The sequence below is a fragment of the Pelodiscus sinensis genome, unplaced genomic scaffold (genome assembly GCF_049634645.1).
Source record: "Pelodiscus sinensis isolate JC-2024 unplaced genomic scaffold, ASM4963464v1 ctg69, whole genome shotgun sequence".
Classification (NCBI taxonomy): Eukaryota; Metazoa; Chordata; order Testudines; family Trionychidae; genus Pelodiscus; species Pelodiscus sinensis.
The window spans coordinates 634,000-658,428 of NW_027465915.1; the positions used below are offsets into that span (position 1 = coordinate 634,000).

General features: G+C 55.7%; 1 protein-coding gene across 4 annotated transcripts in view; it reads left to right on the forward strand.

Moving 5' to 3' along the window:
• LOC102455368 (histone-lysine N-methyltransferase SETD5-like) overlaps positions 1-24,429 on the forward strand; it is a 98,183-nt gene that overhangs the window by 50,883 nt on the left and 22,871 nt on the right. For all 4 annotated transcript variants that reach the window (XM_075916663.1, XM_075916662.1, XM_075916665.1 and 1 more), the window contains 3 exons: positions 16,331-16,436; positions 23,521-23,732; positions 23,957-24,015. In XM_075916663.1, the coding sequence (XP_075772778.1) occupies positions 16,331-16,436; positions 23,521-23,732; positions 23,957-24,015 (377 nt within the window). The remainder of the gene's footprint in view (positions 1-16,330; positions 16,437-23,520; positions 23,733-23,956; positions 24,016-24,429) is intronic.

The following is a 24,429-nucleotide window of genomic DNA, read 5'->3' on the forward strand; positions in this document are numbered from 1 at the left end:
AGGACTAGCCAGATACATATTGATATCTAGGAAGGTGAATCCATAAGAACGGCCATACTGGGTCAGACCAAAGGTCCATCTAGCCCAGTATCCTGTCTGCCGACAGTGGCCAATACCAGATGCCCCAGAGGGAGGAAACACAACAGGTAATCCTCATGTGATCCCTCTCCTGTCACCCACCTCCAGAGAAACAGAGGCTAGGGACACTATTCCTACCCATCCTGGCTAATAGCCATTGATGGACCTAACCTTCGTGAATCTATCTAGCTCTTTTTTGAACCCTATTAAAGTTCTAGCATTCACCACCTCCTCTGGCAAGGAGTTCCACCCGTTGACTGTGCACTGAGTGAAGTAAAACTTCCTTTTGTTTGTTTTAAATCGTGCTGCCTGTTAATTTCATTTGGTGACCCCTAGTTCTTTTATTGTGGGAACAAGTAAATAACTTTTCCTTATTCACTTTCTCCACACCACTCATGATTTTATAGACCTCTATCATATCCCCCCTTAGTCTCCTCTTTTCTAAGCTGAGAAGTCCCAGTCTTTTTAATCTCTCTTCAGATGGGACCCATTCCAAACCCCCCATCATTTTTATTGCCCGCTCAAAGGCCAGCCCAGAGACTCCTTAGACAGCAGGTACACTATAGAGGCAGCCTGACGCATGTGACACAGCAAGGATCTTTTTAGCATCTGGAGGAAAGTATAAAAGAGGGGCAGTAACATCACCACTCCACCTCTTCTCTTCCCCCATCTCAACACCTGGAAAATAAAAACTAGTCGATTTCTCTCTTCTGTAGTCTTTGCGAAAAAGTGCCTCGTTGTCCCCCCCCCAAAAAAGTGTCTAAATGGCGGTTTCAGTTTCAAAATGGCACTTGTTCGAAACAGTGCCATGACACGATTATGCAAATGAAGCGTGGGATATTTAATTCCCTGCTTCATTTGCACTTTCAAAGTGCTTCATTTACATCCCTCTGCCAACAGAGGGGTGTAGTTTAGCCTCAGATAGAGACAGCAAAGGGGGAATGATGGAGTATTTCAAAGCAGCACCGCACAGCTGACCTCGGGGCTCCATCCAGAGCTGCCCCTTTGCATGGAGTGTGGCGTCAGCTGGGGAGTTCCCAGCTGATCCCGGGTTCTGGGGAAATGCCATGAGGAGCATGGGCTCTGAGTGGCATTTCAAAGCAGCAGCACAGCATGAAGCCTGGGGTCAGTGGAGACTCTGTCCCCCACTGACCCCAGGCTCTATGAGAGCGCTTCCACTTTGAAATGCACAAGAGCCTCCACTGGGGACTCTTGTACATTTCAAAGCTGGCATCCATCCGCGTGCAGCCCAGAGTCAGGGGGACCTCCTGCTGGCCCCCAGCTGCATGTGGAGTTCTGCATTCCCCAGGGGGGGCTCTTGTGTATTTCAAAGGAGGAATGCGGAAGTGCCTTAGTCGATATTTAACGTCCTTACTGTAAACATCCAGAAGACAAAACCTTTGAACTGGGGTGCTCGGTCCTGGGCTCAGAGGGAGTACAGCCTGTGTATTAAGGGCAGTGAGCTGCCTGTAGCATCTGTTACAGAGAAAAGCTGTTAGATTCAAATTTTGCTTAGTCTGTTGAAGTTAGAGTTTAGACTGTTTCTATTTTTATTTATATAACCAACTTTGATCACCATGCCTCCTACTTACAATCACTTCAAATCTGTTCCTGAAGACAGTTTTGGTTTTGGTCGAAGTGCTCAGGTTAAGGACTGTTCTCTGTCCATTGCTGATGAATGAGTCATCTCAGTGCCTGTGGGGGTGGGTTTGTCACTGGCATAGCATTATGAGAGACAGTCCTGGCTGAGGAATTATGGTGGCATAGCTGTCCCACAATTCCAGGTTGTACCCAGAGGATCCTGTCACATCTGAACAATCTCAGGCCGGTCCACACTGAGAGTTTGTTGGACTTGGTTGCATTAGGTTGATTTTTTTCTAACCAATGAGTCCACACCACCAAGCCCGTTCCGCCGACTTGAAGGGCCATGGAAGTCTATTTTGGCATGCCTGCTTTTCACGAGGAGTAATGCTAAATTCAGTTTTGCATGGCCGCCTTTAAGGTAGTGCAGATGCATTGCTGTGAAAGTCAACGTTCTTGGCATCTGGGAGGTGTCCTGCTGTGACTGCTCCTGCCAGGACTTTCGACTCTTCTGCTCTCCAGGTGCACTGGGAAAGCCCCACAAAAATTTGAATTTAATTTCTTGTATGGCCAGTGTGGTGGGCAGACCTCAGAACAGCAGCACAGCTGACCATGAATTCCCAGGGTTGCAAACAAGCACCAGCATGGTCCTCCATGGGTCCTCATTGCTGGGTAGGGAGAGGCATCAATTCAGGCAGAACTGTGCAGCAAGGGCTTGTAAACATGTCTGGAGATGGAGTGGGAACTCCTCCTCGCTCATCTCCATAAAGCTCTCCTAAAGGAACTCTTCTCATAAGGTCTCTGGGTAGCCTGCCTAAATCGTCCTCCACAGCAGGACACCGTTCCACTCCAAAGCAGCAGTGAGTGCTCTGGCATCATGGCGCACAAAGCACTGCAGCGTGGGGTCCCGGCTCAGTCAGCATCCGCGCTCTCTCGCTCTGCGTGAGTTGGAGAAGGGTGGTATGGCGCAGGGAAAGCTATTCTCATAGACTCATAGACTTTAAGGTCAGAAGGGACCATTCTGATCATCTAGTCTGACCCCCTGCACAGTGCAGGCCACAGAATCTCACCCACCCCTCCTAGAATAATCCTCTCACCTACATCTCAGATATTGAAGCCTTCAAATAGTTTGAAGACCCCAGGATGCAGAGAATCCTCCAGCTGTGATCTGTGCCCCATGCTACAGAGGAAGGCGAAAAACCTCCAGGGCCTCTGCCAATCTACCCTGGAGGAAAATTCCTTCCCGATCCCAAATATGGCGATCAGCTAAACCCTGAGCATGTGGGCAAGACTCATCAGCCAGACACCCAGAAAGTTCTCTATAGTAACTCCTATCATCCCTCCATTGACCTATTCCCACTGTTAATGAATGGTCAATTCATTATCACTGAGGTCTGGGAAGTAAACCTCTTTGTTCATCCTCAGTGAAGTATGGCTTGAGCCCCTGCCTTGCCACTATGCTCAGACCTCCATGTTCCCCACCCGCATACTCCTGTGGGAAGGGAACGTTGCCTTCTCCCAGCAAACAGGGGCTGCTGAACACACGGCCACCACATAAGCCCCTGCCCTGCTGCTATACCCAGACCCTCTCCTGCCCCCCCGCAGACTCGAGCCCTGCCCTGTCCCTTACCATGCCTACCACCAAACTGAGTCCAGCTGCTCCCCTGAGATCTCTGTGGTGTACTTGCTGCATAGTGGAGGCTTAAATGCATAACCGTAGCCTAGTATATAACACATCCCTGCTGTCTTTAGACAGACCTTCCTTTTATGCCATCAGATGGGACTTTATGCTCAACAGTGTATCTCCAGTAAAGTCTGCCCTTCACTTTTCATTACAGCAGGTGTAGCAACAAGCATGCTGCATGTTCCTCTGGCTCCACCAGCTGTCTGCACAAATCCAAAGGCAAAAACTTGCTAGGGATAACCTGTTGAAGGAGCAAATGCAGTCCGCCCGCTTGAGCAGGGCGTGACTGAGTGGAAGAATACACTGCTGCAGAAGATGCTGGCGGAGCATGTGGACAGGAGAGTGTGCAGGAACTAGGATAGAGTATTGGTGGGTGTGATGAGCTGTACCTGTGCTGGAAGGCCACCATACATGCATAGGCATCCCTTGCAGACCAAGCGTGCCCCCTTCCATAGCCTCCTCTCCCAGGGGCCTAGAGTGTGAGGGATGGGGGGCAGAAGGTCAAGGGCAGTCACACGCTCAGTCCCCAGGGATGCACCCCAGAGCACAAGGCTGTCCTCACACCCATGATTCCCTTCCACCCCAAACTCCTTTTCTGTCCCTGCTGTGTTCCCTAAATAAAAGTGCATGATTTCTGAACATCAGTCTCTTGATTACTTGTGTTGAAGGGCGGGGGCAGGAGGGAGGTTTCCAGGCAGACACACTTAATGCAGGGGCACTTCATTAAGAGCAACATCCATGACGCTCATATCGCTGTCTGGCCATCTTTTTTCAAAGCCTCTCCGATCTACAGTGCCCCTCGCTGTGCTCCCCTTACTGCCCTGATATCTGGCTGCTCATAATTCCAAGCTAGGTCCAGCACCTGGAGCCCTCCCCACCATGTTCCCTGCAAGCTGGGCACACGTGCGGCCACCTTGGATTGATTTCAATGTCACCAGCTGATGAGCAGAGCGCCTACAGCTAGCTCAGTGTTTCTCTGGGTAGTACACATTCGCTCATGCCTTGGTGCACATAAATATATTTATTCTGCATGTGGATGGAAAAGATCAGGGGACTGTTGTCCCTCACCTGTCATAAAACTTCCCCCTCACTCTCTCAGATATTATGGAGCATGCAGCAGGCTGACACCACAATGGGAATGTTGCTTTCCCTGAGTCAGTTGAGTGTGAAACCTTCCCTTGAAATGTCCAGAAGCACATTCTATCCCCATCTGCACTTGCTCAGCCTGTAGTTGCACTGCTCTTGACTGTGGTCCAGGCTGCCTGTGTATGGCTTCATGAGCTGCAGGAGTAAGGGGTAGGCTGGGTCTCCAAGGATCACTGTTGGCATTTCAACACCTCCAATGGTAATTTTCCAATATGGAAATAAAGTTCCAGGTTGCAGCTTTCTGAAGGGACAGGAGTTCCCATAGACGCACACACCATGAACCTTTCCTGACCATCCCACATTGATGTTGGTGAAACAGCCCTTGTGGTCCAACACGGCCTGAAGCGCCATCAAGAAGTGCCCCTTGTGGTCGATGTATTCTTTGGCAAGGTGATCAGGTGCCACAATAGAGATATCTGTTCCCTCTTTTGCCCCACCACAGATAGGGAACCCTATTGCGGCAAAGTCCTCCGCTATGTCCCATACGTTTCCCAGAAAACCAACGAATAGTCCTGCCGCACTTTATCGACTAACAAACCGTAGCTGGTGGTATGAGCTTTTTCAGGTGACTGGAGTATTCAAAGTCCAGGTCCAAAAATAAATACCGGGGTGGGGGGGGGAGGAGAGGGTAAGGAAGAGAAAAAACTAGCGAATTCGATTGTTAAAGAACAGTTTGCACTTCTGTAAGCACCCATGTCCTTCCCAGCACACAGGTATTGCTTGCCTTAGTTGGGTCACAGCAGCCCCCACTCCAAATTGATTCCCAGCTGACCAGTAGCTGTCTGGCACTGCGAGCTTCCACAGGGCTAGTGCTACTCGCATCTCCACTGTCAGAGCGCGTCTCTTTCTGGGATTGCTGCACTCCAGGACGGGGGAAAACAACTCACCAAGTTCCATGGATGCAAGAGTTCTGCAGCTACTGTGGATCGGCCCATAGCTGCATCACTAACTACGTGGTCCCACCAGTCTGTGCTCTCTCATGGCACCAGAACTGGCATTCCACTGTGCCAGGAAGAGCGAATGCTGGTGGCATTTGCCAATTGCTCAGCCCAAGTGCTTGGTAGAAGAATATCTCCCTCATTCCAGCGGCCCCTGGATGTACTCCAACATAAGGTGCCCCATGGTTAATATGACTGCCATGATACTTTGCTGCTGAGCTCGTTCCATGCTTACCCAGCTGTGGCATCTGCAGGGATAACCAGGGAAGGAAGGGCGTGTGAAAAGACTGTTTGCCTATGCTTTCAAGCTGAGGGAGAGGGAGACAACTGCATTATGGGACGCTGACAGCATGTACCCAGAACCACCCACTGCACAGTTTTGGTCTCAGCATGCACTGGAAGCATAATCCAGAAGGCAAAGGGGTGGCAGGAACTATGGGATCCATCTCAAAGCCAATGGGAGCCACCCTATTGGGGACGCACTGCTTCAAACGACATTGAATTCTTGTTCATGATGGGGACATTCACCTTTGATTTTTCAATATCCGATCTAAAAATCGACCTTATCTTAGAGTGTAGACAGGGCCTAAGTGTCCATAAAAGCCAGTGTTTTGTCTCCTCATATGCTGATTTAAGTTTCCCATTTCCCTTAGTTGTTGATCTCACGAGCAAAGAGATGGGAGGAGAGGTGAACTGGAAGCCATGGCGTCTGTCTCTCTCTCTCATACCACTTGCTCCTAACTGTGGTGCAGACAGTAAGTAGGTGATTGTGGACGTGAGGGTTGAGGCATCTCTGTGATGACATGCACGTTCCTTGATTACACCTTCCAGTAGCTGAAGAATGGCTGTTTAAGCTGGTGACTTGCTCTTTAACATATTTTTGGGTGTATGACGTGTTTGTCTCTGGACCTGCCCTTCTAACTCTGGAACACGTGGCAACAATGTTACACAGTAGAAACCTATAGTACCATGTTGATTCACCTATTTTACTAGGACAATAATATTCAACAGGTTGAGTTTTCAAATGATACCTTGCAAGGCATACGTTGTGCAAATGTTATCAGTCCTGTAAAAGTGGTGACTGTGATAGGTTGACTTCCAGATTCTGTTTGTCTGCATCTCTGTGAAGTCCTCTGTGCATCTTCTCTCTGAGGTGGACCCCTTGTTTTGTGGGGTTTTTTGCATTTGGTATTTTCTCAGGGTATTGTCAGCATTCAGATTTCATACCTGGGTTTTGTGCGTCCCACTTTCCAAAAGAGTGAGCACCCCAAGCTCTGTTCATCCTGACCCAGGAGAATGTTGGCCTGGGGTGCTCACTGTCCTCTTCCTTGCCTGGACAACCAAAAAGCTCCTGCGCGCTCAGGCCTGGTCTGCACTGTGAAGTTAGGGCCAAGTGAGTTCCCTTGTGTGGGCCTGTTTGTGCATCTCTGCCCAAGCTGGTCTCTGAACAGCTTAAGTGTCCCAACGGCGACATTGTAAAGTCACTTCCTTGAGCAGCATAAAACAATGGTCAACCTCATTTTGTCAGTGCAGCAAGAATGTGGGTACCGCATGATCCATGTCAGCACTAACAGTCCTCCATCCCATGTTCCACAGTGCCCCAGACCACTCTACTCAGTCTTAAACTCCATTACCTGGGGGTGAGAAACTGGAAGCACCCCCCATTAGATACTTGGGTGTCAGAAATGCCCATCTTGGCAAGTACACTTAGCAGCTCTTCTTTTGTCGTGTCCACTACACAGCGAGGTACTAGACCCACACCTGCCTGGAACAGCAAGAAGTGTGGGCCTGTGGAGAGAGGAGGTGCTGCAAGCGGAGAGTGGTGTGTCCCCTGCGTATTACACCATTGCTTTGTGGTGGGGGCAGCGGGGTGTCTTTTGCCAAGACCCTTGGAAGGGCACGTGAGGCTGCATGTAGACAGTGGTCAAACCCCTCGTAACCTGAGGGCCAGATCTCCGATCTTTCTCCAGGTCCCCAATAAAGGCTGAGGGGAACAGGCAGCTGGAAGGGGTTCAGACTCGGGGTGGGGAAGACAATCTCTTGCTGTGTAGTGTCGGCGGAGTCGCAGCTGACTGTAAGGTTGGGGGGCAGGGCCCGTTGGGTGGGAGGCTTCCCCGGGTGTTTCTCCTGGGTGGACTTGCTACATAGAAGGCATGTGAGCAGGGCTGCTGAACAACCGCTTTGGGGTTGGCCCCAGGACGGGGCCTGGGTAGCACGCTTGTGGGAGTCACGCTGAGTGAGACAGACTCTGGCATACTCACTCTGGACCCTCGAGTAGGGATGGGGCCCGTGGGGAGAGACTGGAGTGTGGGGGGCTTAGAGAGGTGCAGTACCAGGAGGCTTAACTCCCAAGAGAGCATGGACCCCCGAGGAGCTATGTCATGCTGAAGGGGTTCCTCCCAGAGACGGCGAGACTTAGCCAAAGAGTGTGGGGCCTGTGCGGCCGTGACCACAGAAATGGTGGTTTGCACTGGGCTGTCACGTCAGCAGTGCCCTATGAAAGCCAAGGAGGTTTGCCAGGGATATCACAACACAGAGGAGGGCAACTCCTGCTACAGGGCTCCTTCTCTTTGTGGTCTTCCCTTCCCAGGCCAGTGTTTCTCAGTGTGCTTCTTGCATTAACAACCCCATAGATGAGTGAACAGTGCCACGCTGTTGCAACAAATGATTTTGGATTGTATTAGGAGGAGTATTGTAAGCAAGACACACACAATAATTCTTCCACCTTGGAGTATTGTCTAGTTCTGAGCATCATGTTTCAGGATGTATGTGGAGAAATTGGAGAAAGTCCAGAGGAGAGCAGCAAAACTGATTCAAGTTTAGAAGACATGATTTATATCAGATTGAGAGAAGACTGAGAAGTTGGATTGGTTTAGTCTGAAGAAGAGGAACAGGGAAATCTTGAAGTATTGTTCTTAACCACTGGGGACAGGACAAGAAATAATAGGCTCAAAGTGCAGCAAGGGGGTTTAGGTCGGACATTAGAAAAATGTCCCATCAGGGTGATTTAGAACTGGAGCGAGTTCCCGAGGGAAGCTGTGGAGTCTCCATCACTGGAGATTTTTAACAGGCTAGACAAACATCAGCCAAGGGTCTCAAGCTGGGTGGGTGTGGAATGCATGCTTGAGGGGTGAGAAGGGCACAGCTACTGGCTGAATTGCTAGCTCTGAAAGCAGAACTGCTCCCGCCAGCAGTGCAGAAGGAAGGTGGTGGTGTGTGGCGTTGCCACCCTTCTATATGCGCCCCTCTGCCAGTGGCGATGCCTTCAGACATGAGTGGCGGAAGAGCGATATGCTTCAATGCCTTATTACAGGGGTAAGGGCCCTAAGGCCCGGGGGCTGGACGCAGCCCCCACCTTGCCTGGACCTGACCACAAGGCTTGGGGTTCCCACCAGCATTGGGGTGCCTGTGCTGGTGCTCCAGCCCTTCCATTGTCTCCCCATGGGTCTAGCACAGTCTACTAGGCTGGGCCCACTGGGCTCTGGTGTGCGAGGGGAATGTGGGGAGTGTTCTCCTTCTCAGGGGCCACGGCAGTGAGGGTTGGTTTGTGTGCGGCCTCCGACTGATTGACGGGCTCTGTTCACATCTTGAAATGCGCCTGTTGTGTCCAAATAGATTTTGAAATAACGGGCACGCTGTTGTGCCATCCCTGTAACCCTCACTCCACAAGGCTGGAGGGCTTGTTGGAATAGCGCTTCTGTTCCAAATTAGATTGAAATAAGAGATGCAATTTGCATAGCTCAGATTGCACCTATGGGTGCAGTGTAGCTGCGCCCTCTGAGGGGCAGGCGCCCCGTCCCAGAAAAGGTTCCCTACCCGCCTTGTTGCTGTTAGTGTTTAGTAAGAGCTGCGTATTGGTTTATCAGCATAGTGACCATTGATCACCAGAAGCCGCGGAAGTTCTTTGGGGCTGAGTCCAGGACTGCTCCCTTGTTTCTAGCTTTTCAGTCACCAGCACCTCTTGCCTCCATGGCTACCTTCACTTGGAAGTCTTGTCCCTCAGCAGCTTTAAACTGCAGCCGGGGAATATTGGTACCAGGCTGCACGGCTCCCAGCCTGGAGGGAGGCCATGCTGCCTCACTGCCCTGTAAGTAGATCGCTTGATTGTCCTGCCCAGCCCTGCTTCAGGGCAGGCCTGCAGCAAGTCGGACGTTTGTCCTCTACTCGGGCCGCATAGCAGGCCATCTGCCCTGGCCCTGGCCCTGGCCCTGGCGTGGGGGAGCAGCACCCAGGCCCTTGCCCGTACTCAGTTCAAGGCGCGCGGCCTGGCCTCAGGCTGAGCAGGGGTCAGGTCTCCTTGCTCTGGCAGGAAGGGGTTTTGCCCAAAACTAGGGGAACGTGCCACCCGAGGTGTGCAGCTGGGGGGGCTCAGGCCCAGCTCCACTGTGTCAGAGCCCAGGGCCCTAACAGCAGCGGTGCTGGCTGCCACTTGCTCAGTGAGGATCCTGACCAGGTTCACTTCCCCATCCAGCTACCCTACGCTGCTTCCCAGTCTCCCTGTGGGCCTGCCTGGCTTGGGCCCCGCTCCTCCAGGTCTGCCGAGGGCGTTTCCATTGGCTCGGGGTCTGGGTTGCTCAGCCAGTCTTCCTCCTCGGGGGCGTGTCCGAGCGTGCCCCCTTGGGAGCTTGGGCAAGGTACCTGGCTTCCTCTGCTGGCGGAGCCCCTGCCGACTGGCTTCCCCCACGGAGTCAGATGGACGCAAGGCAGATTGATCTGTGTGTGCAGTCAGGGAGGCACTGTCTGTCCCTACGGCGCCGCAGAGACCAGACTCCCCAAGGGTCCGAAATGTCCCTGCTTCAGGCGTGGAAGTGCCTGCGACTCCAGCTGCACTAGAAATGTACTCAGTGTAGTGACTGGCTTTCAGAAGCCGTCCCACAATGCACCACACTCACACACCATGGATACAAGCGATTGAGTTAGCTGACATAACTTCGGTGGTCCTGAGTTTATGGTGTAGACGTGCTCCCGACATTGGTTGCTCTGCCAGATTCACAATGGCAACACGTGAGCCTGGAGTGATAGTTGTGCTTTCCTTCTGCTTTGCGCCTTCTCCCATGCTATTATCTCTGAAGGATACCAGGGCCGAGTACCACGGCTGCGTGACTGTTCAGGAGCGAGAAAAAGCCACACCCCTGAATAATGCAGTCTCTCTCGCGCACTCACACACCCACCTCCTCCTGGGGAGATGGAGTACTATGGGAGAAGGCTGCTTGTTGCCATAGCACCATACCTGCACCGTGTGGCTGTTCCGCTGCAAAGTCTTCAGTGTAGGCCTGCCCTGGCACTACAGGTGTGATTGCTATTTCCTGTCATGCCAGTGTTGTCCATGATTGGACTTGTGCAGTGCAATGACCTCCTCCACCGCCTGTCATCTGTGGAGAAGCTGTTTCCTCTCTGCGGCTCTGCCCCTTCTCTTGTGCTGAACTGCAGCTGGCTTAAATATCATAGCAGTCCTTTGCTGCTGCCTGCCCCCAGGTGACTTTCACCCTGACTGCAGTCATGATATCAACAAACTATCGTATAGTAGAACCTCAGAGCGCCACATCTGGGAAATGCAGGTTGTGCGTAACGGAAACGTTTGTAACTGTGAACAAAATCTTATGGCGGGTCCTTCCAGCGTTTACACCCGAACACTGACTTCATACAGCTTTGAAACTGTACTCCCCAGCAGAAAACCTTCATTTTAAATGAAACAAGCTCAGAAGCCGTTTCCTTACCGTGACAAATCTTTTATTTTGTAATGTATTTTGTTCCCTTTATTTTGAATACTTTGTTTAACACAGCACTCGACTGAATTGGCTTTTTGCAAGGGATGGGTCCCCGCTGCCGCTTGCTTGCATGCTTCTGCTTGCACACGAGGGGTGAGGTTGACTGGTCCGTTCGTAACCCTAGTGTTCATAACTCCGCAGCTCTGCTGTCTGAGGAATTAAGCTAATGGGACAGCGATGTAGCAGGCAGGTGTGTGTGCCCTGCAGCCCTGTTTTGGCCTGTTATTTTTCGCCATCATGTGGCAGAAATGTGCATTGTCACTTCAAGTTAGCCACAGATTCCTATTCGGCACCTCAGCATGGAGGAAGCACAAAGCCAGCCTGCTTAGCCTTTCTGCTCAAGCCATGGGTCTTATTGACCCTTCTTGGCTGCATGGACGTATCAGGCCAGATGTTTGCAGCACAACTGTACCTTTCATACAAGCTGTACCCAAACCACTGTGAGGGGAAGTGACCCTAAGGCCTAGTCTACAGCTCCATGAACACTGAGAGCACTCGGTGCTCAGCTTATTGCGTCTATACAAGAGGCGCTAAATCACCCCCGCTGGATTGATCGCTGCCGGTCTCCAGTGGATAGTGAAGACCTGCCCTAAGGCTTTGTCTGGGCTAGCACCTTTGTCAGTTGTAGTGTGGAAAAGCCCACACCCCAGCTGACATAAGTGTCTCTGACAAAAGTGCTGGTGTGGACAGTACTGTATCGGTAGGTGACATAGCTGCTACTGCTTGGGGGGGTTAATTCTGCCAGTGGGGAGGGCTCCAGCACAGCTGCCCAGGAGACCTTAGAGCAGTACAGCTGCAGGGGTGCACTGTGCCGCTTTGAGCTGTGTAGTGTAGACACAGCCGTGGGAGCGGAGGAGCAGAGCAAGGCAGGGGAGCTGTGCTCAGTTGCAGTTGGAAGGGATGTGCTTGCGATGTGGCAGGAAGAGAAGGTGGTGGTGTGAGTGCGGCGAGAGTGTGACTATCTCGTCACTGGCCCAGCTGAGGACGTGGAGGGAGGGGACAAGAAAGGTGTGGTGGAAGGATCATAGGTCCAGACAGAGCAGGTCACTAGAGGGTTTTAAAATTAAGACAGGAAATATTGACCTGTGCCCAGAAATGAGGGGGAGGCTAGTGGGGTGATCTGTGTGTGCATACAGTGGGGCTGGCTGTGCCAGCATGCGCTTTGCTCCTCTCCTGTTGAAGCACAAGGAGATGAGTGTTACTTCTTGTCCAGCATGACCCTGCCTAGAGGCCAGTTCTTCCCGTCATTCCCACCAGGGGTGTTAGCACCCACCCCAACCGGTAAACCGAGATGCTGATGCTGCTACACTCAGCTGGCTCCCAGGCAGGCGGCTTTGCTGCAGCAGGGCAATGAAGCAACGACCCTGGGAGCTGGGTCTGCAAGAGCTGGCGGCCCTGCTCCAGGAGAGGCTTTGGGCTCTGCAGTATTAAGCTAAGCTTTGTACTTCAGGGCTCGGACTTCCAGTGCTGACGCTGCTGCCTCGCACACCGGTTTCAGCGCTCCTGTGCCGTGTACTGCAGGGCCCGCAGTGCAGGGAGCTGTACCGGCGGGGACTTGCAGCGCTGCCTCGCACACCGGTTTCAGCGCTCCTGTGCCGTGTACTGCAGGGCCCGCAGTGCAGGGAGCTGTACCGGCGGGGACTTGCAGCGCTGCCTCGCACACCGGTTTCAGCGCTCCTGTGCCGTGTACTGCAGGGTCCGCAGCGCAGGGAGCTGTACCGCCTGGGACTTGCAGCGCTGCCTCGCACACCGGTTTCAGCGCTCCTGTGTCGCGTACTGCAGGGCCCGCAGCGCAGGGAGCTGTACCGCCTGGGACTTGCAGCGCTGCCTCGCACACCGGTTTCAGCGCTCCTGTCGTGTACTGCAGGGCCCGCAGCGCAGGGAGCTGTACCGCCTGGGACTTGCAGCGCTGCCTCGCACACCGGTTTCAGCGCTCCTGTGCCGTGTACTGCAGGGTCCGCAGCGCAGGGAGCTGTACCGCCTGGGACTTGCAGCGCTGCCTCGCACACCGGTTTCAGCGCTCCTGTCGTGTACTGCAGGGTCCGCAGCGCAGGGAGCTGTACCGCCTGGGACTTGCAGCGCTGCCTCGCACACCGGTTTCAGCGCTCCTGTGTCGTGTACTGCAGGGCCCGCAGCACAGGGAGCTGTACCGCCTGGGACTTGCAGCGCTGCCTCGCACACCGGTTTCAGCGCTCCTGTCGTGTACTGCAGGGCCCGCAGCACAGGGAGCTGTACCGCCTGGGACTTGCAGCGCTGCCTCGCACACCGGTTTCAGCGTTCCTGTCGTGTACTGCAGGGCCCGCAGCGCAGGGAGCTGTACCGCCTGGGACTTGCAGCGCTGCCTCGCACACCGGTTTCAGCGCTCCTGTGTCGTGTACTGCAGGGCCCGCAGCGCAGGGAGCTGTACCGGCGGGGACTTGCAGCGCTGCCTCGCACACCGGTTTCAGCGCTCCTGTCGTGTACTGCAGGGCCCGCAGCGCAGGGAGCTGTACCGCCTGGGACTTGCAGTGCTGCCTCGCACACCGGTTTCAGCGCTCCTGTGCCGTGTACTGCAGGGTCCGCAGCGCAGGGAGCTGTACCGGCGGGGACTTGCAGTGCTGCCTCGCACACCGGTTTCAGCGCTCCTGTGCCGTGTACTGCAGGGCCCGCAGCGCAGGGAGCTGTACCGGCGGGGACTTGCAGTGCTGCCTCGCACACCGGTTTCAGCGCTCCTGTGCCGTGTACTGCAGGGTCCGCAGCGCAGGGAGCTGTACCGCCTGGGACTTGCAGCGCTGCCTCGCACACCGGTTTCAGCGCTCCTGTCGTGTACTGCAGGGTCCGCAGCGCAGGGAGCTGTACCGCCTGGGACTTGCAGTGCTGCCTCGCACACCGGTTTCAGCGCTCCTGTGCCGTGTACTGCAGGGTCCGCAGCGCAGGGAGCTGTACCGCCTGGGACTTGCAGTGCTGCCTCGCACACCGGTTTCAGCGCTCCTGTGCCGTGTACTGCAGGGTCCGCAGCGCAGGGAGCTGTACCGGCGGGGACTTGCAGTGCTGCCTCGCACACCGGTTTCAGCGCTCCTGTGCCGTGTACTGCAGGGCCCGCAGCGCAGGGAGCTGTACTGCCTGGGACTTGCAGCGCTGCCTCGCACACCGGTTTCAGCGTTCCTGTCGTGTACTGCAGGGTCCGCAGCGCAGGGAGCTGTACCGGCGGGGACTTGCAGCGCTGCCTCGCACACCGGTTTCAGCGTTCCTGTCGTGTACTGCAGGGCCCGCAGCGCAGGGAGCTGTACCGGCGGGGACTTGCAGTGCTGCCTCGCACACCGGTTTCAGCGCTCCTGTGTCGTGTACTGCAGGGCCCGCAGCGCAGGGAGCTGTACCGGCGGGGACTTGCAGCGCTGCCTCGCACACCGGTTTCAGCGCTCCTGTGCCGTGTACTGCAGGGCCCGCAGCGCAGGGAGCTGTACCGCCTGGGACTTGCAGCGCTGCCTCGCACACCGGTTTCAGCGCTCCTGTGCCGTGTACTGCAGGGCCCGCAGCACAGGGAGCTGTACCGGCGGGGACTTGCAGCGCTGCCTCGCACACCGGTTTCAGCGCTCCTGTGTCGTGTACTGCAGGGCCCGCAGCGCAGGGAGCTGTACCGCCTGGGACTTGCAGTGCTGCCTCGCACACCGGTTTCAGTGTTCCTGTCGTGTACTGCAGGGTCCGCAGCGCAGGGAGCTGTACCGCCTGGGACTTGCAGTGCTGCCTCGCACACCGGTTTCAACGCTCCTGTGCCGTGTACTGCAGGGCCCGCAGCGCAGGGAGCTGTACCGCCTGGGACTTGCAGCGCTGCCTCGCACACCGGTTTCAGCGCTCCTGTCGTGTACTGCAGGGCCCGCAGCACAGGGAGCTGTACCGCCTGGGACTTGCAGTGCTGCCTCGCACACCGGTTTCAGCGCTCCTGTGCCGTGTACTGCAGGGCCCGCAGCGCAGGGAGCTGTACCGGCGGGGACTTGCAGCGCTGCCTCGCACACCGGTTTCAGCGCTCCTGTGTCGTGTACTGCAGGGCCCGCAGCGCAGGGAGCTGTACCGCCTGGGACTTGCAGCACTGCCTCGCACACCGGTTTCAGCGCTCCTGTGCCGTGTACTGCAGGGCCCGCAGCGCAGGGAGCTGTACCGCCTGGGACTTGCAGCACTGCCTCGCACACCGGTTTCAGCGCTCCTGTGCCGTGTACTGCAGGGCCCGCAGCGCAGGGAGCTGTACCGCCTGGGACTTGCAGTGCTGCCTCGCACACCGGTTTCAGCGCTCCTGTGTCGTGTACTGCAGGGCCCGCAGCGCAGGGAGCTGTACCGGCGGGGACTTGCAGCGCTGCCTCGCACACCGGTTTCAGCGCTCCTGTGTCGTGTACTGCAGGGCCCGCAGCGCAGGGAGCTGTACCGCCTGGGACTTGCAGCGCTGCCTCGCACACCGGTTTCAGCGCTCCTGTGCCGTGTACTGCAGGGCCCGCAGCGCAGGGAGCTGTACCGGCGGGGACTTGCAGCGCTGCCTCGCACACCGGTTTCAGCGCTCCTGTCGTGTACTGCAGGGCCCGCAGCGCAGGGAGCTGTACCGCCTGGGACTTGCAGCGCTGCCTCGCACACCGGTTTCAGCGCTCCTGTGCCGTGTACTGCAGGGCCCGCAGCGCAGGGAGCTGTACCGGCGGGGACTTGCAGCGCTGCCTCGCACACCGGTTTCAGCGCTCCTGTGTCGTGTACTGCAGGGCCCGCAGCGCAGGGAGCTGTACCGCCTGGGACTTGCAGCGCTGCCTCGCACACCGGTTTCAGCGCTCCTGTGTCGTGTACTGCAGGGCCCGCAGCGCAGGGAGCTGTACCGCCTGGGACTTGCAGCGCTGCCTCGCACACCGGTTTCAGCGCTCCTGTGCCGTGTACTGCAGGGCCCGCAGCACAGGGAGCTGTACCGGCGGGGACTTGCAGCGCTGCCTCGCACACCGGTTTCAGCGCTCCAGTGTCATCCGTGTGCAGGCCACACTGGCCAGTGGATAATGTTCCTCACTTGCCCTGGGTCTCTTAGTGTGTTTACTGTTGCGCCACTTTGGAAAGAGGAGATACTGGCATGTGCCTGACTAGGGGCAGTTAGGTGCTACGTTGATGGTCTGTCTTCTGGCTATTTTCTGCAGCCCAGAGTCCGTGGAAGCTAGTCCGGCTGTCGATGAGAAGAATGTGTACGCCAGTCATGGCTACGAGGCCACGCAGAGGCCCAGCTATCGAGGGCTGCCGTATGCAGTGAGTACGCACTCCTTAATCTGCGGTAACCAGCCCCTTACTTGACACTCTGCTGCCTCGTGCCTTCTACATTTCCGCCCCCCCCCTCCTGTGACATTGAACTGTTGGTAGTGCAGCTCACACATTGTAGTCTGTGTTCCCGTCTCCGAGACGGTGGCAGCGTGTGGGTTGGGGCATGCAGTGTCCTATCTCCTGCCCCCAGCTTTGTGCCTTCCACTTAGCAACAGCTTCTAGAGATTTTCAAACTGTGGGGCCTGGGTCATCTCTGTGGGCGACCCAGCCTGCTTTGGCTAGGCATGTTGCAAGCAAACTTTGGCTCTCAAAAGAAAGGCTCAGCTCAGAAAGTTTTAATTGGCCTGCTAAGTTGGCCCAGAGTCCCACTGCACAGGGCTGGACTTGCAGCTTGACCCTCGTAATGTCCCTCCACACCCTTCTAACCCCTCAGTCTGAAAACCTCTGTTCTAAATAAAATGTGTTGTCTTCTGTTACAGGGTTTTTCTCGCATGCCTCCTGATGAGCTTTGGCATACCCCTGGGGGGGGGGGGTGTCTACACTCAAGGCCCTGTCTTCTCTTCAGCAAGCTTGGTGTAGATTCAGTGGCAAGACCCCCTGGTTCCGAATGGTCGCGCGTTCCAATTAGGCGCGCGCCCGCTGCATGCACGGTTGCTGGAAAGTTTTTCCCTAGCTGCTACCCATTGGGTTGGCTGTGGAGCCCTAGAGTGGCTCTATGTATGACCCTGCCAACACAACCACCCATCAGTTCCTCCTTCCCTCCAGTGGTGGCTGCAGGAGCTGTGGCTGCCTTGCACTGCAAGCGCCATGTGTCCTCAGTCATTGTAGCAGCCGGAGTGAAGGGGTTTCCCCTTCTCGCCATGTTCTCTCTGGGACCTCAGGCATGCCGACATCCCAGGGATTCAAATGCTGCAGCTCTTGCCAGACATCTGTGGCACCCGTGACCTCCAGGACTCCTGGCTCTGGTACCTGGGGGAAGCCCACCAAGCAGAAAGTGCCAGATCTTCAAGCCTTGGACGAGAAAGCGGCTGCAGAGGCATGACACGGCACCCAGTGCTTCAGCGCATACGGCTCCCGCTTCGCTTCCAGGCACTCCCAGCGCGGCATTCACCAAAGCCCTCCGCCCCGCACTGGTCTCTCTCTGGCACGGCCTAAAGCAGCCACGTGCTCCTTAGTGGCGCCAGCAGTGCCTCCAGCCTCTATGCCCTCAGCATCCACAGGTCCCAGTGGTCTTCTGCACCAAGGAATGGAGGAAGCCAGCCACGCGGGGCCTTCTTGCCCCAGTCCCAGTCAGCGTGCCCGCTTGGAGGCTCAGCACACCCAATCGAGCACCATTCTTACAGCCGGAGCTCTCGGAGCCGCTCCTGCCTGAGCCTCCTGGGCGAGCAGATCCCGGCTGGGTTCGAAGCTGTCACATCACTTCAGCTAGGTGGCTGGAGCACATGACCTGTGAGGAGAGCCGGAGGGACTTGGGTCTGTTTAGTCTGCAGAAGAGAAGAGGGAGGGGGGATCTGAGAGCAGCCTTCAGCTCCCTGAAGAGGTGCCAAAGAGGCTGGAGAGAGGCTGTTCTCAGTGGTGGCAGGTGGCAGAACGAGGAGCAATGGGATCAGGTTGCAGTGGGGGAGGTCTAGGTTGGAGATTAGGAAAAACTCTCCCCCTAGGCGGGTGGGAAGCGCTGGGCTGGGTTCCCTGGGGAGGGGGGGAGTCTCCATCCCTACGGGTGTTTAAGTCTGGCTGGGCTGATGGAGTTGGGTTGGTCCTGCCTTGGGCAGGGGCTGGACTCGATGACCCCTGAGGGCTCGGCCAGCCCTGGGGTTCTAGGGTTCTGTCTGCGCGCTGACTGACACCGTGGGATCCATGCCACCACTGGGCTTCTGGCTCCTCCGTCCAGCAGTGTGACCGAAGTCCCTCTCGGCCCTCGCCGAGGCGCCTCTCCTCAGGCCTTGGACATTCCCGAGGCGTGGAACCTTGCCCTGGCAGCGTTCCGTAGTGCCTGCTGCTTTGCCACCGCGCCAGGGCGCTCTGGGCACTGCTCTCCACAGCAGTCTGAGTCCTGGCGCCAGTTCCGTCTCCGCATTGTTCCAGGCACCACACGTGCTTCTGCAAAAGATCTAGGCCTCGTCTGTCACCTCGTGGAAGAAGACGTCCGGCACTGAGTGACCCGTCGCTGGCGCGGTGCCACCTTGGTTTCCTCACTTGGCTTCCGTCTCGTCCCTCCTCAGGACTGGTCGATGCCAGCAGGCTCTTGCCTCAACAGGGACCAAGAAGTCCCCCACTGGCCACTGCATCCCACCAGGCCCAGGGCATGTTGCCCACTGGTCTGTCAGCCACTTCTAAGCCCCAGGTTCAGAGGCAACTGTCAGCTGCCTACTACTGGGGTCAGCGCCACCCAAAACCTGGCATAGCCCCTCAGCACGAGCCCAGGGCAAGGAGTCCAAGTACCCACTTTGATGTGCACCTCCATTATGGGCCCTCCTCCCATGGAGTTCTGCTCCACCGTGTGGCCCTGTAGCCTTCACCTCGAGGTGGCAGAGACGGTGGACATCCTGGCCCTGCTCCCAGTTATCAAGTCCATCCTGATCGCAGCCGAGTCTGAGACAAATCCCTTCCTCTAGCCCCTTGCAGTGGGTAGAAAAAAGACTTGATCCTTCTCAAGGGGGTTGAATATTTGTTCACTCTCCCCACCCCCATTCCTTGGTGGTGGACGCAGTAAATGAAAACGAGCCTCAGGGCCATCAGGCTCTGGCACCTAAGTCAAAGGGGCCAAGTGATAAGTTAACTCGGGGAACTGCTCCTCTGGATAGCGAACCAGCAGGCTGTGCTGAGTCGCTCGAATGCCTGGACTTGTTCCCTCAGGACTCCAGATGAGTGTGCTGCTTTGGTCCAGGATAGAAGGTGGTTTCCTGAACCTGCCTCTGAACATCTCTGGACGCTGGAGACTCGGCAGCTGGGTTCTCTTCTCCAGCATTGCCATGCACTGGCTTGCCTGGCTCCAATGACATTGGGGCTTATCCCCAAGATGCGGCAAACCTATTCGGACTTTGTTTGATGGAAGTGGGCCTTTTTGTGCAACAAACCAACTCACGGCTGCATAGCCTCAAGAACGCATAACGCCATGAGGTCCTTGGGCATGCAGGTCAGGCTCCGGGCAGTCTGCCTCGCTCGCTTCACTTTCCTACCTCCTCTTTGGGGGAGGTGTGCGGCAGTCCTGACAGACGGTATGACCACCATGTACTGCATCAACAGACAGGGCGGAGGCTGGCCTGCCCCTCTCTGCTTGGAAGTCCTTCATCTGTGGGACTTGCATCCCTCCCAGGGGTCCAAAACCTGCTGGCAGATTGCCTCAGCCGCTGCTTCCTTGCTCACAAGTGCTGGGTCCGATTGGATGGCCTCCACCCCATTTTTCCAGAAGAGGGGGTTTCCCCGGCTCCATCGCTTTGCCACTTGAGCCAATCAGAAGTGCCTTGCACTAGGGATGTTACATTTTGATTAATTGGCTAATCGAATAGTCGATGCAATTTGCTTGGACTACTTGATTAGTTGATAAGGGTGCCTCTGCCTTTAAAGTGTAGCCACAGCTCCCGGGGCTGCTGATGCACTTGACAGGAGAAAGCGCTGCATGGACCCGGGGGCAGCTGGGGAGTTGCCTGCTGGCCCCACAATCCCTGTGGCGCAGCCTTCTTCTCTTCCTCCCATTGCTGCCCCTTTCTGATAGAGGCAGCAAGGGGGGAAGTGACTAGTTAGTTGACTCGTGTGTCGACTGTCCGATAAGCTTTTGCTTATGGGGTCGTCGACTAACCCTTCGCACCTCTAGCCTGTACCGGAGTCTTCCCCTGGGATCCCTAGTGGACACGTTCTTGATCCCATGGCAGACCGGCCTCCAGTATGCCTCCCCCATTTCTGCTGGCTCACAAGGGGCCCTCAAGCTCCACAGGGAGTGTGAACGCTGTCCTGCTAGCACCAGCCAGGGCCTGTCAGCATCGGTACCCCACTCTTGGGAGCTGTTGGTACAACCGCTCATTCCCCTTCCTCTGACCCCGGACCTCATCCCGCAAGAGCACCCGGCCTTTCGGCCCTTGGCCTCACAGCACGGTGGCTTCGCGGCAGCTGGCCTGCTTGGAACTGGTTCAACAAGTTCTCCTTCGCAGCAGGAAGCCCTCTGTCAACACACAGACTGGGCCAAATGGAAGCGTTTCGCATGCTGCTGCCTGCAGCTTAATCTGGACCCTGTGGACTCCCTCCATTCTTCAGGTGTGGGAGTACTGGTGTCCCTAAAGCAGCAGACTTCATTGCATAAGGTGTACCTGGTGGCTCTCTCTGCTGTAACAAGATGGCTTTTCTGTAGCCATATCGGAAGGCCTAAACTAAAGTTGCGTTCTGCAGCCAGACTGAAGAGCAGCTCTTAGCTGTAAAGCCTGGAGTCACATCCTCGCATTCCGTTGAAATGGCATGAAAATAGTCACACTAGGCTGTGAGAAGGGTCCTGTCCTAATGGGCCCACTGTCACCAGATAACGAAACCGATCTCAGGGTGGGTAAAGAAAACTGAATTCACAGCATTTCGTCTGGCGAGAAACTGCTTAGCAGTCATTGTGGCTGTGGAATCCACATGCTATGATCATTGTCCTCACTGTCCTGCTGTTTCAGTGCGATCTCAGTCTGGTTTGTCGCTGTTTCTGTCTGCTGCATAATTAATTTTGCTAGGTGTAAATCAACTAAGGTGGTGGGGTAGGATTGGTTAGGTAATTCTGTTGTGCTTGGTTAGTAAAATTACACTAAAATAATTGGCTATGGTCTAGCTAAGCAGGATTCAGGTTTCACTATATAAACTGGGGTCCAAAAAGTAATAGAAGCAGAAGGAAAGAAGCAAAAACCTAGAAGAGCAAAAAAGAAACAAGAATAGGAAGGAAGACCAAGAAGAAGGGGGAAGACCTGGAAGAAGAACTCTAAGACCAGCCTAACATAAGAGCTTCCAGGACTCCTCTGCATAACGGTGATGTGCAGCAGCTGGATCCAGAGACTGCCCTTGCCTGGCCAGCAGGGGACGTCTGCCTGCCTGTACCCGGATTGGTGAGCACGACACTGTGTGCGTAGCAAGTGTATTCTGCTTGCTTGGGAATTGTCAATAAATAGAGGATAAGACTATTACCGGGTGAGGCTCTTTTAGTGGCTAAAGATCCTGCCGACCCGCAGGAAGTTCCGCCCTGAGCCCTAGGAACTGGGTAAGGGTGGGCGACCCCAAAGTGTGGAAGGGATCGAGAAATTTGTGCGGGTAACACTGCTTTCCACCCCTGGTCTGGCACTCCTTCCAGGATATGGAACAGACTCCATCCCCCACCTCAGTGCTCTGCCCCTACTTGAGATCTCAACCTGGTCCTCTCAGTGCCACATGTTCCCTGCTTTACCTGCTATGGAAGGTGGCTTTTCTGGTTACCATCACCTCTGCTTGGATGGTTTGGAGCTTTGCTCCCTGACGTCAGACCCCTGGTACACTGAATTCCACAGGAGACAAGATCCATCTCCCCGCCCTCAGCTGGCTTTTCTTCCAAAGGTGGTTTCAGCTTCCTAACCAGGCAGGGCATTTTCCTTCCCCTGCTCTGTCCTAAGCCTCATCCATGCTCACGGGAGCCAGGACGTGCTCGCTTTCTTCATCGACCAGACCAAGCCCTTTTTCAAGTCCTCGCAGCTTTTTGTGCCGGTGGCACGTTGTGCAGAGGGACGGCCGATCTCGTCGCAGCGCACCTCTTCCTGCATGGCGTGCTACGCTCGGCCACGGCTCCTCGCCGCCTCTCACGGCGCATTGGACGCATAGGGCACGGCGTGGCCCTCGCGCAAACCTTCCCGTCACACTCTGCCATCGTGCCACGGCCCAGACAGGACACGGTTCTCCAGGCAGCCCTGCGCTCCGACTCCTCCGGGTAAGGCTTGTGAATCCGCTCACTGGAGTAGGTGGGAGCACGCGCTGGAAGAAGAAAACACGGCGACGCCCCTTTGGAACGGTTGTTCATTGAGCTGTGTTGCTCCTGTCTGTCCCTTGCCCACCCTGCTCCCCCGCTGTCGCAGACCGGACCCACTCCACGGGCCTCCCCAGCCGACCTGACGGGTAGCGGCTAGGGAAAAGCTTTGCGGCCGCCGTGCACGCATCCTGGGCACCTCCCTTGGAGTAGCGTGAGCGGCATCTTGAACACTGGTTCCAGAGGCGAGTGAGCGTTTTTCCTTCAATGCTCTATGAGGCAAATAGGGAAAAATCTGTAATCACTTTTTAAAATTCTAAACGGAGGACTCTGTTGAACCAAGTATGTGAATGTGAGCACCCTGCCCATCACCCTTGATGGTGGTGTTTGATACCAACTGCAGCCAGTTTCTTTCGCACTGCCTTCCCGCTCTTGCAGCATGCTGCAGATTTTCACATTGAAAACACACGATTGTCGGAACTTGGGAAACTGGCAGTGGGAAAGCAGGGAAGTGGTTTGAGATGGTTGGGTTCCTGGACGGTGGTGGCTTTAGAGTGGCATTTTAGGGCATGTCTTTGCTACAGGCTGGAGTGAGGGGCAGCAGTCGATCCAGTGGGGGTCAATTTGCCGTGGCTAGTGTAGACGTGATAGATGGCCTGTGGAGTGCTTTTCCACCACGCTGGCACTGGACCAATGCGAGAGATGTGAGTGGAGTTGATGGGAGTGTCAGCTGTCACTACCGCAGTAAGCAGACTTAGGCGCGTCCACGTCAGCTGTGCTATTCGCTTGGCTGAGGTGGTGTGACTCGGGGTGACGGCCATGGTAGTGCAGGCGAGACTTGAGGCTGTGCCTACACAGTAAGTTACCTGGCTGTCATTTTTGTTCCCCGGGGTGGAATAATCCGTACTGCTGAGTGACATGAGTTACAGCGACCTGGGCATCCGTGTGGAGAGCACTGACCTCGTGCGGAGGCGGGACTACGCCAGTGGGCTCACGCTCTGCTCTTGCCATGCCATGCCCTCACCCGAAGCGCCGCAGCGGTACAGCTGAGTGTGGGGACACCCTGAGCGTCTGAGCTGCTTCTGTTCAAAACGGCGCTGACGCAGATGTTTGTTTCAGGATCACAATTATGGAGCACCTCCTCCTCCGACCCCTCCCGCCTCTCCCCCGGTGCAGACCATCATCCCTCGTGCAGAGCTGAACGGCCTGCACTCCCCTGACGAGGAGAACTCTGGGGATAGTGAGAGCTCCTCCGAGGGAGAGCCCGTTCCCAGCTGGTGTCACTGCACGCTTTCTCAAGATGGCTTCCTCCTCAAGTGTGACAAATGCAGGTAAGTGGGTGCGTCCGGGACGGCTCCTCTCGCTTTCCTTCGGCAGGTCTCGGAGGGGTGGGCGTCCTAGCGGAAGCGCTTTGCTAGTATTGGCCCTTGCAGGCACTGGGGGCTCGCGGTGTGGAGATGAGCGGTAAGGTGACACTCTTAGCCACCTGTGCCCACTGCGGGCACACACCTGGTGACCCCGTAGAGACACTTCAGCTGTTGATTCTCCTTTGCAGGGGAGTGAGCAGAGGGAAAGTGATCAGGCTTCGCCGCCGGAAGCAGGACAATGTGTCAGGTAAGGCTGCCTCTTGTGCTGTGAGCAGTGATGGCGCTGTTGTCTCTGCCCGCAGGGCCAGCAGGTTTTTGTTGCTGTAAGTAGCAAATCCTCAGGACGGAGCACCAGCGGGTGTGCAGACAGACAGCAAGTTGCTAGCATGAGTAGGGCTGTAATAGTGGAGTCGATTCGCTGATTAACCAGTAAGCAAAAGCTTATTGGTTAATGCTATCGGCAAAATGCATTTCCTTTCCCTCCCCCACTCGCACATTTTATAGCAGGCTGGCCAGAAGCCTAGCTCAGTCCTGGCTTGCTTTGTGTCCAGGGCCTCCCCTTGCTGTGGCTCTGCATTTTTTTTATGGAGCTATCCCTATCTCACAGACCTGGAAGGGGCCTTGAGAAGTCATCGGGTCCAGTCCCCTGCCCTCACAGCAG